General features: G+C 46.1%; 1 protein-coding gene across 1 annotated transcript in view; it reads left to right on the top strand.

Moving 5' to 3' along the window:
• FAM189A2 (family with sequence similarity 189 member A2) overlaps positions 1–15774 on the top strand; it is a 76622-nt gene that overhangs the window by 32903 nt on the left and 27945 nt on the right. Inside the window, exons 4-7 of the mRNA XM_033924782.1 lie at positions 651–779; positions 4042–4149; positions 5952–6085; positions 11403–11532. Coding sequence (XP_033780673.1) covers positions 651–779; positions 4042–4149; positions 5952–6085; positions 11403–11532 — 501 coding nt within the window. The remainder of the gene's footprint in view (positions 1–650; positions 780–4041; positions 4150–5951; positions 6086–11402; positions 11533–15774) is intronic.

The raw sequence follows: 15774 nt of genomic DNA, 5'->3' as shown, positions 1-15774 counted from the left end.
TATCTAAGCTGATTGGGATCTAAGGGCTCCTTTTACAAAGCCGCGTTAGCAGTTTTATTGCACGCAGCTTTTTAGCACGCGCTAAACCCGCGCTACATGGCTAGAACTAACGCCAGCTCAGTGCTGGCATTAGCGTCTAGTGCGGCCAGCAATTTAATGCGTACTATTACGCGCGTTAAACCGCTAACGCGGCTTCGTAAAAGAAGCCCTAAGTGGTTTGTTCATAATTTTCTAGCTGACATTGATGTCTAAATAACCATACATTTTTATTGCAATTAATTCTTCTGCATGTTAAATAATGTCAGCATTATGTACAATGTGTTCTATATGTTTTATATATTCCCTAGATAAGACTTCTTAAATCTGTTATTCACATTTAACTTGAAAAGGTATATTTGGGCTATAACTGCTGTTTTGGTATTAAGTCCTTGGGAAGCCACTTTTTTTCTCAGTGTTTTTCTTGATTTCCCCCCCTCCCCCCCCGTTATACAGTAAGTTACAGTTATTTGTTTACTTTATTCATACAGACCAAACATATCATATGATCTGGCTGAAAAGGAATGGTAGATGTTGGATATGATGGGAGGGGCACCACTTTTTATGTTCCATTATGCCCTCTGTAACTTTTATTGCTGCTTTCATTATTGAAGGTAGAATTAGCGGAAGGCAGAATTTGCCAGTGCTGTGAACAATCGCAGACTACAAAATGTTCCGAAAAAGAGAATGTGTTGAGGCTGAATCCAATCAAGTCCTGCACTGCTGTTCACCTTCTGCTCAAGGTATGTTTGAGGACATTAAGGCATAAAGTAATCTTTCTTTAAATACTCTATTATTTCACATCTATGCTGGCCATGGATTTGTCTGCAATGTGTATGTATGTATATACTGTGTGTGTGTGTGTATGTATATATATATATATATATATATATACTAGTCATTAAGCCCGTTACATTAACGGGTGCTAGAATATATGTATGTCTGTCTTTATGTCTCTCTCCCTCCCACTGTCTCTCGCTCTCCCTGGCCCCCTTTCTCTGTCCCTCTTCCTGCCCCTGTGTCTTTCCTCCTTTCTTTCTGTTTCCCTCCCTCCTGCTATCTGTCTGTCTCATTCATTCCCTGCATTTCCCTGTGCAGCAGGCATTTCCCTTCCCCTCCAGGTCCCTGTGCAGCAGTATCAGCATTTTCCCCCACCCCTTCCCTACTCGTAGCACGATGTGGCCTGCTCCTTTTGGTCCCTCCCCCTTCCCTCCCGCATTGTAGCCTGCTTCAAGGGCCCCCCCTTCCCTTATCGTGTTTCCCGCAGGCAGGCCCAGCTTCTCCTTGCACGTACCTTTTTTGTTTCTGTTACCCTCCCTCGCGTGGCTGTCTGCCTGGTCCCATTGAGTGGCTCGCTGCTGGAGTGCCTTTCGGCGCTTCCCTGCCCGGCCCGCGGTCTGGCCTGCTCCGGGCGAGTGTCGCAGCGGCTCCTCTCGATCCCCGCCAGCGTCGGAAGCCTTCTCCGATGCGGATGCGGCTCATGAGAGGTGCCGACACCGCAATCTGGAGAGCAGGGAGTCCAACGCTGGCAACTGGGAAGCAGTAAGGCTGGGACTCGCGCATGCGCACTCCTGTGGCCACGGACCTACATCTCACAGATTAGAGATCACGGAAGCACACAGTTGAGTGCGCATGCGCGGCTAGGGTTTTATTATATAGGTTGTATATATATATATATATGTGTGTGTGTGTGTATATATATATATATACATACACACACACACACACACACACCGTGTTTTCCCCAAAATAAGACCTACCACAAAAATAAGCCTACCACAAAAATCGACCCCTGAAGCCCCTCCCAAATGTCTCCAATACTCCCTGATTCGCTGGCATCAGCGCTTTCTCCTCCACCCCATGTGCAGCATCTTTCCTCCCCTCTCATCCATCCCCTTGCACAGCATCTTTCCATCTTTCCCTCCCATCTCCCTGTGCAGCAGAACCCCCGACAACCCTACCACCACAAGGCCGACATACCTTTGTTCCAAACAGTGGCGGCGGCAGCACTGAACAGACTACTTTGCGGCCTTCCCCGCCGGGGATGTCATCAGAAATGCAGCGCGAGGAAGGCTGCAAAGCAACTTGTTCAGTGCTGCCGCTGCTGCTGTTTGGAACGGATGTATGTTGGCCTCGTGGTGGGAGGGTCGTCGGGGTTCTGCTGCACAGGGGGATGGGAGGGAGAGATGGAAAGATATTACACAAGAGGATGGGTTGGCGGGGGTCTTTAGGGTTCTGCTACATGGGGTGAATGGCTTCATGTTATCTATTCCACAAAGATCTCAAGACTTTTTTTTATTTCAGAAATGTTATGACATTTGAAATTCAGTTTTTTAAAGAAGATCTGTAATTTGTTAACCATTTAAAGCTCTATAGGGAAGATGATACATACAAGAACAATGCTTAGATTAGATTAGATCTAATGCAACACAATGAAATTGCTTTCGGGGTTCTGCACAGAGGATGGGAGGGAAGGATAGAAAATGCTGCACAAAGGGATGGGTGAGAGATGATTGTTGTACAGAAAAAAAAAATAAGACATCCCCTGAAAATAAGCCCTAGTGCGTTTTTGGCCCCAAATCAATATAAGACAGTGTCTTATTTTCGGGGAAACATGGTATATATCTGGAGACAAACGAAGAGATGCAACACATTTGGCGGTATAGTCCTCTGTCTGAGCATGTGTGTCAGTGCTCTCCTATAGTTACAGTCAGCTTTTAGGCTTACTGGGCATATGCAGGGGATCCTGCCTTGTCAGTTTTTTCTTCTACAACTCCTGTAAGGTCACAGCTCTCCCATCTCTCTCACTCTCAAAAAATAAAATCAGGTATAAATATTCGTAATAATAATAGCAGATAATTCTATTGCCTCACTTTGGTTCAATACCAAATTTAAAAAAAACCCCAAATGAACATGAAGAAAAAGGAAGAAAGGTTTACTTAAAAAAACAAACAAACATCGTCTTCTACAGAGAAACATTGTAAGGCATCCATCAAACCCGGTAAGCTCTAGGAGGGAGGTATCTTTCAACTCTCTTTATGGCGTCAGCTGTGAACAGTGACTCTATTCCTGCTTAGCAGCTGAATGACTTTATTTACTGTTTTTAAAGGCTTTAGATTATAATCAAAAGACAACAAGAGCAAGCAAGATCAAATATTCTCTAAAAACCAAAAATGGGGAAAAAAGAAAGTATTCACCGCAGGTACAGGGACAAGGCCATTCACCGCTCCGTTCAGAAAGCAGCGCGGGGCCGAGCAGGAAAGCATAAAGCTTGCTCCTGATGTCCGCGCTGTTGATCTCTGCGCCGCAGGCCGGGAAAAGAGCGAAGGCTACCGTGGCAGGCAGGGAGGGAGAGAAGCCGGCTGGATCTGCGGGGCAGAATTTAAAAAGGTAATGGGGGGGGGCTTGCCTGGGGCTGGCTGGTTGGCCTAGAGCTGGCTGGCTGGTTGGCCTGGGGCTGGCTGGGTGGCCTGGAGCTGGCTGGCTGGCTGGCTGGCCTGGAGCGGGCTGTCTGGCTGGCTGGCCTGGAGCGGGCTGGCTGGCTGGCTGGCCTGGAGCGGGCTGGCTGGCTGGCCTAGAGCTGGCTGGCTGGTTGGCTTGGGGCTGGCTGGTTGGCCTGGAGCTGGCAGGCTGGGTGACCTGGAGCTGGCTGGCTGGCTGGTTTGGGGCTGGCGGGCTGGTTTGGGGATGGCGGGATGGCTGGGGGCAGGCTGGCTTGGGGCTGCCTACCATTAGATGTGCCCTAACCCCTGTCCTGGCTTCATTTGGTTCAGAATTTTTTTTCTTGGCTTTTCCTCCTCTAGAGGTGGGTGCGTCTTATGATCAGGTACGTCTTATGGAGCGAAAAATACGGTATTTTTTTTGTTGCATTATGAAAACATAACATATTAGACATGAAATTAGATCTCATAACTGCATATCACATTGTATTGCTACATACAAATATCACTCGGTATGCTGTGTTTCTCTGAGTTATAGTCTTGATTTTCTGATTCTTTCCCTCAGAAAGTCCTCTTTGCTCTCTGTGCCCTAAATGCTCTCACGACAACTGTATGCTTACTATCAGCTGCCCTGCGCTACCTCCAGTTATTTGCTACCCGAAGACCCTGCATAGTAAGTCAGTGTACGTATGTATATGTGTAAATCCTATTAGAAAAGTGGTGTCCAGACTTCTCTAAGTTATTCCTTTCTAATGCATATGCAACACACACTTTCAGATCAAATATATGCAAAACAAAGCTGATCCTAGCGCCTTTGTCTTCTAGCAGTACTGGAAGGCAAACGTGTCATCTTTGATCCTGGCAGCAGCAGAGGGAGACTGTTGTGGCCGGGGACCCCTGTTATCAATGATCTACATCCTGAGTAGGTCCCTGTGGGTGGATGAGAATGGATGAGAATAGGGTTCAGGGTGCTGCATCTCTTTTGTGTGGGGCAATATTTTGTAAGGGGGGAGCATCGGAACTTGGGGATGGGAGGGGGAGGTCAGGACAGGATCAGAACCATTGATGGAGATTTGAATGGGACTTTGGACTTGCCTGGGGGATGGGGTTAGAAGGGGACCATGGGTTAAGAGGTGCACCACCGTGGTGTGTGTGGTTTTGGGGACTGTACATGTTTTATGCAGCAGATGCTGGCCATATTTCCCTGTACACAGGCTTTGCACTTACCCTGTTAGGTTTTATGTTGAACACGGTAAATGCAAACAGTTACTATTCCTTTTATCAAGGATCCCCTGGGTGTTCCAGGTAACAGGTCTAACTCCCGATGTCCACCTTTATAGACATGGACATTCCTTCACCTTCTGCAATGGGGAATGAATGTTCATATTTTTATTGCCTGCCCAAGTCCTACTCCAAACACGCTCAGTTCATGCCCCCCTCTCACCAGATTCATATTCTGCAGTTTTAGAAGTTTGTTTGCTGGCTTTATAAAATCAAGATCTGGATGTCCTTGCAGTTTGAACATCTTAGTGTAATTTTATGAATATCTTTTTTTTCTTTTTTAATTCTTTATTCATTTTATAATTCACAACAAGTGTACAGTAAATATCAAACAATTAGAATACAATATCACTAAAACACAATCAAATTTGTCATAATGAATGGAAAGAAGACACTAAAGAGAAGTAATTCTGTAACATTTAATTTTGAAAATTAAGTCTATCATAAAATGAGGAAATTAGGGGGGAAAATTTGCTTGAAGAATGAATACAATCTCAGTTTCCAGAACAGTATTTTGAAATATATTCCAAATGACCTGTCATTGTGGTTTAATGTGAGAGAAACAAAGTCATGTTAGTCCATTTAATTCATTTTTTGTTCTTATTTATTAATCTTAACTTGGAACATCTTTTTTGATGAGCTGTCTTAAGATTAAAACCTTTCTCCTCAAGTCAGGACAGTAGAGCAAAAGATGACAATACTAGAATATATAAGTGAAACATGTTTCTGTTATGTAATCCAGTATTGTCATTTGTTGCTTACATATATATTCTGGTGGTGTTTTCATAGAAGAAAAGCTAAATTAATTCTTTGACTTTAGAAGTGATATTTGGAGCAATGAAAGTAAATTACTGTAGATGGAACAGATCAAATTGGCAAACTATAGCAAATCATTAGGGACAAATGGTTTCCCTGCCGCAGCCGCTCAGCTGATTCTTTAACAAGCAATGCAATTTTTAAACTGGTGCATGTGACATGAGCGCCGGTTAGAGAATCGGGGCAATTAGGTGTCTGTCCCGTAGGGCAGGCACGATTCTGTATAGGATGCCGATGTGCGATTCTCAGCTGCTTCTTAGGCAGCTGCTGAGACCAGCGTCCTATACAGAATCTTCCCCAAAATGTGCCAGTTAGATATCTCACTTTTGTGCTTTTATAAAAGCTATGCATGTAAGGCCATTTTTGACTGTCTTCTAGGAAGAACCACAGGTTCCTGCAGAGGAAGTTGAAGAGCAAGGGCATGTTCCAGATTCTGAAGACTTTATCCCACCTGTACCACCACCTTCATACTTCTCAACGTTTTATTCTTGCACCCCCAGAACAAATCACAGGTAAGGCAGTTATGTCGTGTCATTGTTTTGTCTAGCAAATGATATGAGGAAAAATTTGGCCCCGTCCCCGCGGACTGTGTCCCCGCCCCGTCCCAGTGGACTATGTCCCCGCCCCTGCAGACTGTGTCTTTACTCGTCCCCGTGGACTCTGTCTGATTTCATCCGCACGAGTCTTGAATAGTTATTTTATATTGAAATCATGTTATTAAAGTATAAAAAGAAACTATGCTGTACAACTGTCATTTTATAAATCACAAATACAGAAAAAGGATCAACAAAACCCATCTCCCCTCACAATAGAAACATAGAAACATAGAAGATGACGGCAGAAAAGAGCTACAGCCCATCAAGTCTGCCCACTCTGCTTACCCACCCACTGTCTATGCCATAATGACCCAATTTCCTTATCTTGACCCTCGTAGGGATCCCACATGGGTATCCCATTTATTCTTAAAGTCTGGCACGCTGTCTGCCTCGATCACCTGCACTGGAAGCTTGTTCCAATGATCAACCACTCTCTCTGTGAAGAAATACTTTCTGGTGTCGCCATGAAATTTTCCGCCCCTGAGTTTGAGCGGGTGCCCTCTTGTGGCCGAGGGTCCCTTGAGAAAGAAAATATCATCTTCCACTTCGACACGTCCCGTGAGGTACTTAAATGTTTCGATCATGTCTCCCCTCTTCCTACGTTCCTCAAGAGTGTAGAGCTGCAATTTGTTCAGTCTCTCTTCGTACGAGAGACCCTTGAGCCCCGAGATCATCCTGGTGGCCGTCCGTTGAACCGATTCAATTCTGCGCACATCTTTACTGTAATGTGGCCTCCAGAATTGCACACAGTACTCCAGATGAGGTCTCACCATGGCCCTGTACAACGGCATTATGACTTCAGGCTTTCGGCTGACGAAACTTCTATTGATACAACCCAATATCTGCCTTGCCTTAGATGAAGCCTTCTCCACTTGATTGGCAGTTTTCATATCTGCACTGATGATTACTCCTAAATCTCGTTCTGCTGAAGTCCTAGTTAAAGTTTCTCCGTTCAAGAAGTACGTCCTGCATGGATTTCCGCTTCCGAGGTGCATGACCTTACATTTCTTAGCATTGAAGCCTAGCTGCCAGGTTGAGGACCAACTTTCCAATGTAAGCAGGTCCTGCGCCATATAATTCTGTAAACTAGTCCCTCCACTATCAGGAAAACTAATTGCTACATAGAAAATTCATCCTAATAGAATACCTTGGTCAAACACACAAAACACAAATGCCAAATACATAACTGACCAAAAATGATAAACATAAATTAAACCAAAATCCCAAGAAGCCTCTCCTTCCATATAGTACATCACCAAAGAAATAAAAAGATTTATTGGTTTTGGGATGAACTTTTACTCAACCTCCCAGGACAATTGAGTCCTTTGATTTTACATTGGCTATTTTTCCCTCAATGTCCAAGCCTTCTAATGGCTTCAAGCAGTGCACTCGGTGCAATAGGACCATCTCGGTAACCAACCCACACAACTGGTTTGTTCAGTGCCTTAGTCCTGAACACTGCCTACGCTGCTCTAAGCTTCAAAGAGAACACATAAGGCTCATCAACTCCAGTTTGAGAAACACTTTGGGGAGTCTCCAAGCACATCAAAGATGTCAGCGACTTCAGATGCTGATACTATTCATCCTACTTCAGCGTCGGTACCAGTGTATCCATCGACACCATGTGCCATGTTAGTGTCGTCGCTGCCATCTCTGTCAAGGGAGTCAGCTAAAAAGCATAAGCATTCCTCCCCATCCAAGCATGCTTCAACCTCTTCTCAAAAGTCTACTCCAACTCATCTCAATCATCATCGGACCAAGACAAGGTTACTTTCTCTTCAAGTTGTATCACCTTTGAGGCATGCCTCATCATCGAGGTTTCCAATGCTTCAACACACTATAAGTTGACATCCCTGTGAAGTTGACACTCTAGAAAGTAGTCAGACTACCACCGGTTAGAAGATTACCCAAATAAGCTGGCCATGTGACTTCTGGCCATCCTGACAAATGAACAGTCCTCTCAAAATTTGTCAGGAAATAGCCAGGGTTATCCTCTGGTACCAGTTTCTTCAGCACAAGCCGAAAGGAACAAAGTTTTCATATCAACCATTTGCGCAGTTTTCTATGCTCTCAGAACCTTTCAGTCCCAAGTACATCACAAAACTGTTCTAATACAAACAGACAATCAAGTAACGATTTTTTACATCAACTGGAGAAGTGTGTGGCCCACATAAGAATATAAGAATTGCCGCTGCTGGGTGAGACCAGTGGTCCATCGTGCCCAGCAGTCCACTCATGCGGTGGCCCTTAGGTCAAAGACCAGTGCCCTAACTGAGACTAGCCTTACCTGCATACATTCTGGTTTAGCAGGAACATGTCTAACTTTGTCTTGAATCCCTGGAGGGTGCTTTCCCTTATAACAGCCTCCAGAAGAGCGTTCCAGTTTTCTACCACTCTCTGCGTGAAGAAGAACTTCCTTATCTTTGTATAGAATCTATCCCCTTTTAACTTTAGAGAGTGCCCTCTCGTTCTCTCTACCCTGGAGAGGGTGAACCTGTCTTTATCTACTAAGTCTATTCCCTTCATTATCTTGAATGTTTCGATCATGTCTCCTCTTTTCAAGGCCCAGTTTCTCTAATCTCTCACTGTACGGCAACTTCTCCAGTCCCTTAACCATTTTAGTCACTCTTCTCTGGACCCTTTCGAATAGTACTGTGTCCTTTTTCATGTACGGCGACTAGATGCTTGAGGAACGGTGGCTGCCTGTCCCTGTGAGGCCTGTTGCAGCAGTATAACTCTCTGCATCAATTGTTGCTGCTGTTGTATCTGCTGCTGCTGTTGCTGCCGCTTCTGCTCCAAATGGTCCTGCATAAACTGCTACCATTGTTGCAGCTGCCCTTCTAACATCACCTTCTTCATGTTTATAGCTCCACCGCTCTTCTCCCAACCGCAAGATGACCTGCGCCGTTGCCCTCCATGCGTGTTCCCTCTGCCTTGCTGCCATTGTGTTTACCTGTTCAATGTTGAAGAAAAGCTGCTGCCGCCAATGCTTTTATGCTGATAATGGCATGGGGGCCTTAAGCATCTTCATATGCTCAAGGCATGCCAGCTCTGGGAAACCTATCTCAGCTTTTCCATACATTCATTTGCAGTTGCAAATAAACAATGGATTCTCATGATTTCACCTTTCTGGTACCAACCACAAGTTAACCCCTGAGACCCTTAGCATGAGCTTGAATGTAGGTCAGGAGTGTCAAAGTCCCTCCTCGAGAGCCGCAATCCAGTTGGGTTTTCAGGATTTCCCCAATGAATATGCATGAGATCTATTAGCATACAATGAAAGTAGTGCATGCAAATAGATCTTGTGCATATTCATTGGGGAAATCCTGAAAACCCGGCTGGATTGCAGCCCTCGAGGAGAGACTTTGACACCCCTGGTGTAGGTTGAAAGTATATTAAAATATTAATCTTTAATTACAATGTCTCATGTGCTTCCCCTAAAAATCCCATTTAATCCCCCAAAACTTTAATATATTTTACATAAGAACATAAGAAGTTGCCTCCACTGGGTCAGGCCAGAGGTCCATCGTGCCCAGCGGTCCGCTCCCGCGGCGGCCCATCAGGTCCATGACCTGCGACATGGTTTCTGACTATTTCTATAACCTACCTCTACTTCTATCTGTACCCCTCAATCCCCTTTTCTTTTAGGAACCTATCTAGACCTTCCTTGAACCCCTGTAGCGTGCTCTGGCCTATCACAGCCTTCGGGAGCGCATTCCATGTGTCCACCACCCTCTGAGTGAAAAAGAGCTTCCTAGCATTTGTTCTAAATCTGTCCTTTTTCAATTTCTCCGAGTGCCCCCTTGTACTTGTGGCTCCCCACAGCCTGAAGAATTTGTCCCTGTCTACCTTCTCTATGCCCTTCATGATTTTGAAGGTTTCTATCATGTCTCCTCTAAGTCTCCGCTTTTCCAGAGAGAATAGCCCCAGCATTTCCAATCTGTCAGCGTATGAGAAGTTTTCCATACCTTTTATCAATTTTGTCGCTCTTCTCTGGACTCCCTCAAGTACCGCCATGTCCTTTTTGAGGTACGGCGACCAGTACTGGACACAGTACTCCAGATGTGGGCGCACCATTGCCCGATACAGCAGCAAAATGACTTCCTTCATCCTGGTCGTAATACCTTTTTTGATGATACCCAACATTCTGTTCGCTTTCTTTGAGGCTGTCGCACACTGTGCTGATGCTTTCAATGTTGTGTCCACCATCACCCCCAGGTCTCTTTCAAGGTTGCTCACCCCAGCAATGATCCCCCCATTTTATAGTTGAACATCGGGTTCTTTTTCCCTACATGCATGACTTTGCATTTCTCAGTGTTAAAACTCATTTGCCATTTTCTTGCCCAGTCTTCCAATCTCGTTAAGTCCCTTTGCAGGTCTTCACAGTCTTCCTTGGTTCTAACCCTGTTGTAGAGTTTGGTGTCGTCCGCAAATTTAATAACCTCACAGTTTGTCCCTGTCTCCAAGTCGTTAATAAATATATTGAACAGGAGCGGTCCCAGCACCGACCCCTGTGGGACTCCACTCGTGACCCATTGCCATTCTGAGTAATGGCCCTTTACTCCAACCCTTTGTTTCCTGCCTGCCAGCCAGTGTTTGATCCATCGGTGGATATCCCCTTGCACCCCGTGGTTCCACAGCTTCTTAAGCAGCCGTTCATGGGGTACCTTGTCGAAGGCTTTTTGGTTTTGATCCCTTTGTGATGCTTAGTATTGTTTTAATCCAATAACTCAGCTTCCATATTACCTGTTGCACTTAGCTTCTGTATTACCTGTCACACCTGGAAATCCCACAATTCCTCAACATCAGCAAGTAAGCCAAGAAAAAAATTCTTGATTTGAAATAAATGCCAATCTTTGAAAGAACGGTATAGTATGATTAAGTTTCCCTGTACATCATTGAAAAATATGTGCCTTTACAAGATGCAGACCATATTATAGAATGCCCTATAATTCATTTAACTGAAAATTCTATTCCTAGTTTGGCTCCTTTCTTTTTCTCATGAAAAACAATTTTGGTGTTTATTATCAATCTAAATATAGTGGAAATGTCCTAAATGATTGCAAGAACTCTGGCATTTTAATATCTTAATAGAGCTGACAGACTTCCACTTAACTTGCCATTGCCTCAGGTACAGATAGGGAAAAATACCTGATTATTATTCTGTAATCCACCTAGAAACTGACTGATAGTTTGAAATATAAATCTTTTAAATAAATAAATTTCCTTGCAGGATGCTGGGTACTGATGTGATCCCAATTCCTCACATTTATGGAGCTAGAATTAAAGGAGTTGAAGTGTTTTGTCCCTTAGAGCCGCCACCTCCATATGAAGCTGTAGTGAGCCAAAGTAGTCCTGATCAAGTAGGTATTCAGCAGATTGATGTGCATCAAACTTGTTGAACAAACTTTTAGTTTTATTAAATATATATTGTAAAAGTCTAGTATCTGTTTCAATTCTGCAGAAAACTGAGATCGTTATAAAAGGTCACCAGAATATGTGGTATTATACATGAATTTTTGAAACCTCACAGGCATACCTCTTGATGTAGCTTTAAAAGATATAGTATATGAATATTATTAATCTAGACTCTCTGTTAGCCTTTTCCATATCCGAGCTTGAGGCAAGCTATAAACTAGTATGCAAGCTGGCGATTTGATCCTTAGAAATGTAGGTAGCTGTGGAGATATTTTGATTGATTTATTTTTATTTATTTCCCACCCTCCCAGAAATCTCAGGGTGGGTAACAGTAGAACAAACACAGCTTCAGAGAACGGGGTAACAGAAGAACCGGGAGGGTTACAGAAATCAGAGGGAACTTAGGTACAATATTAAAGGCTAATAAATAATCATCGACGAGAAATGTACAGATTCCATGGCAGTATATCTAAGGACAAGGTGAGACTAACATGTTATCATAGGGGAACCAGGTGGAATAAAGGGCATATATAGTTGAGGAGGAGGGGAGGATTGTTTGGTTACTTGCTTGCCTGGTGCAAACGTAGTGAACTTCATTTATCACCTGTATAGAATTCTAAGCAATACTGAAGAGGAGCTGGCTGACATCAAGTGGTATTTTTGAAAGAATGTCGGATAGAATTTGAATATCCTGTGCATACCATCCAAAAAAACCTGTCCATCTTGCAGTTGTTTTTGAACAGGTTGGGATTTCCTGTTCAAAAATACATGAGAAGGATGTTCTTGTCCTGAAAACATCCAAAATGAACAGCCATTCTCCAAACTGAAATGTCCAAAACATGAACACCAAAAAAGCAGACTCAAAAATGTCTGTGTAGCATCATTTGTACAAAAAAGGCCACACTGATGTCTCTGCAGAGCAGAGGGGCGGCTTAGCGGTCAGTGCAGTGGATTTCAAACAAATGGGCTCAGGTACAAATACCACCTTAATTCTTTTAAATGTTGTGGGTCTTTCTGGAACAGATAACCTACAGTACCTAAATGTACACCTCTGCAATAGTCATCATGTTTGTAGGTATCTTATAAGTCAGATAGTAAGTATTTCTCTGTGTTCCATGAGGACTCACATATTTGTATAGATATAAGAGTTAAAGTGGGAGTTACTCATGGGTCTCACAAGAAAAACCTAAGAGTAATAGAAAAATCCCAAAATTTAACTACAAAATATTACTCACCAGAGATGGGTTACACCCCCCCCATAACCATTTCACAAAAAAAGTAGAGAAAAAGTCTCAAAAATTACAACACAGCAGTAAACAACTTCAATACTGTTTAAGATTCAAAGCTGCTTGTGTACTATCACTGGCAAAAAACTCCCAAACCACTGAAATGTGATTATCAAAAGGGTAATATACCCATCACTGCACAGGAAAAGCAAAATCAAAAAAAGTTTTACTTAGTTTGGGACCATGGTCTGAAACGCCGTGCTGTACTGATAGAGAAAGTCTGGCCAGACTGTCGATGAAAACACCACGGCACCATTTAGATGTACAGTCTAGAATCCATGCCCAATCCTCCAAGTGCCTTGTTTCGCCTCTCAAAGGGTTCCTCAGGGAATATATCAGCTGAACTTGCGCTCTTTGACAATATGTGAAACAAGGAGTATATGGGATGACTCGGTTATTTGAACATCGGTCCAATATTGGTCACAAAAAAGAAGATGACATCCTGACCCGCCATTGTGCCAAAGTATGGCACGATTTCAATGATTTTGTGTGTTTTGTGTTAGAACACATTCCTGTTACCCTACGGAGGGGCAATGTAAAGAGGCTCTTGTACCAGCATGAACAGCACTGGATTTTCTTTTTGAATACTATATGGCCTAATGGCCTTAATTAGCGGGTGGAGTGGGTGGCATTTTTTGGATGAGTGACAGTTTGAAGAATGAATGGCAGTTGTATGGATGAATGGCAGCCGATTTTTTGGCTGCTGCTGTGATGACGCTGTAACCCGGAAGCGCCACCGGAAGTTGGATCCTGTAGTTCTTTTTAGCAACGGGCGTTTCCTGTGCCGGTGTGCACGGAAGAGGAGTGAAGTTTTCCAGCTGATATATTCCCTGAGGAACCCTTTGAGAGGCAAAACAAGGCACTTGGAGGATTGGGCATGAATTCTGGACTGTACATCTAAATGGTGCCGTGGTGTTTTCATCGACAGTCTGGCCAGACTTTCTCTATCAGTACAGCACAGCGTTTCAGACCCAAGCTAAGTAAAACTTTTTTTGATTTTGCTTTTCCTGTGCACAGTGATGGGTATATTATCCTTTTGATAATCACATTTCAGTGGTGGTGGAGTTTTTTGCCAGTGATAGTACACAAGCAGCTTTGAATCTTAAACAGTATTGAAGTTGTTTACTGCTGCGTTGAAATTTATGAGACTTTTTCTCCACTTTGTTGTGAAATGGTTATCGGGGGGGGGTGAAACCCATCTCTGGTGAGTAATATTTTGTAGTTAAATTTTGAGTTACTCATGGGACCCATTGTTCAAAGTCCATTGCACTGACCACTAGGCTATGCCTTACTAAACTAAACTAAACCTTAAGTTTATATACCGCATCTTCTCCATAATTACCGTATTTTCACGCAAATAACGCGCACCCGTGTATAACGCGCACACGGGTATAGCGCGCAGAAACCACAATATTATGTATAAAAACTTTTGTATACCGCGCTCACGGGTATAACGCGCATGCTGCCCGACTGTCCTTTCGCCTGCCCCGACTCTCCTCTGGCCACCCCGACTCTCCTTTCGCCCGCCCCGACTCTCCTCTGGCCACCCCGACTCTCCTTTCGCCCTCCCCGACTCTCCGTGCGCTGTCCCGACTCTCCGTTTACCCGCCCTGCCCTGCCCCCCCCCCCCGGCAGGACCACTCGCACCCCCACCCCGAAGGACCGCCGACTTCCCGACAATATCGGGCCAGAAGGGAGCCCAAACCCTCCTGGCCACGGCGACCCCCCTACCCCCACCCCGCCCGATGCCCGATTCACCCCCCCCCCCCAGCAGGACCGCTCGCACCCCCACCCCGAACGACCGCTCGCACGCACTCCCACCTGCACCCGCGATCGGAGCAAGAGGGAGCCCAAGCCCTCTTGCCCGGCCGACTCCCCGACAATATCGGGCCAGGAGGGAGCCCAAACCCTCCTGGCCACGGCGACCCCCTACCCCCACCCCGCACTACATTACGGGCAGGAGGGATCCCAGGCCCTCCTGCCCTCGACGCAAACCCCCCTCCCTCCCTCCAACGACCGCCCCCCCCCAAGAACCTCCGACCGCCCCCCCAGCCGACCCGCGACCCCCCTGGCCGACCCCCACGACCCCCCCCCCCCCCTCCCCCGTACCTTTGCTAGTTGGCCGGACAGACGGGAGCCAAACCCGCCTGTCCGGCAGGCAGCCAACGACGGAATGAGGCCGGATTGGCCTATCCGTCCCAAAGCTCCGCCTACTGGTGGGGCCTAAGGCGCGTGGGCCAATCAGAATAGGCCCTGGAGCCTTAGGTCCCACCTGGGGGCGCGGCCTGAGGCACATGGTCGGGTTGGGCCCATGTGCCTCAGGCCACGCGCCCAGGTGGGACCTAAGGCTCCAGGGCCTATTCTGATTGGCCCACGCGCCTTAGGCCCCATCAGTAGGCGGAGCTTTGGGACGGATGGGCCAATCCGGCCTCATTCCGTCGTTGGCTGCATGCCGGACAGGCGGGTTTGGCTCCCGTCTGTCCGGCCAACTAGCAAAGGTACGGGGAAGGGGGGTGGGGGTGTCGTGGGGGTCGGCCAGGGGGGTCGCGGGTCGGCTGGGGGGGCGGTCGGAGGTTCTTGGGGGGGGGGCGGTCGTTGGAGGGAGGGAGGGGGGTTTGCGTCGAGGGCAGGAGGGCCTGGGATCCCTCCTGCCCGTAATGTAGTGCGGGGTGGGGGTAGGGGGTCGCCGTGGCCAGGAGGGTTTGGGCTCCCTCCTGGCCCGATATTGTCGGGGAGTCGGCCGGGCAAGAGGGCTTGGGCTCCCTCTTGCTCCGATCGCGGGTGCGGGTGGGAGCGCGTGCGAGCGGTCGTTCGGGGTGGGGGTGCGAGCGGTCCTGCTGGGGGGGGGTGAATCGGGCGTCGGCGGGGTGGGAACTATGTAGGAAAACTTTTGTATACCGC

Source organism: Geotrypetes seraphini, chromosome 1 (assembly GCF_902459505.1).
Source record: "Geotrypetes seraphini chromosome 1, aGeoSer1.1, whole genome shotgun sequence".
Classification (NCBI taxonomy): Eukaryota; Metazoa; Chordata; class Amphibia; order Gymnophiona; family Dermophiidae; genus Geotrypetes; species Geotrypetes seraphini.
Note: the sequence above shows the minus strand (reverse complement) of the source record. Positions and strands in the feature narration are given on the sequence as shown.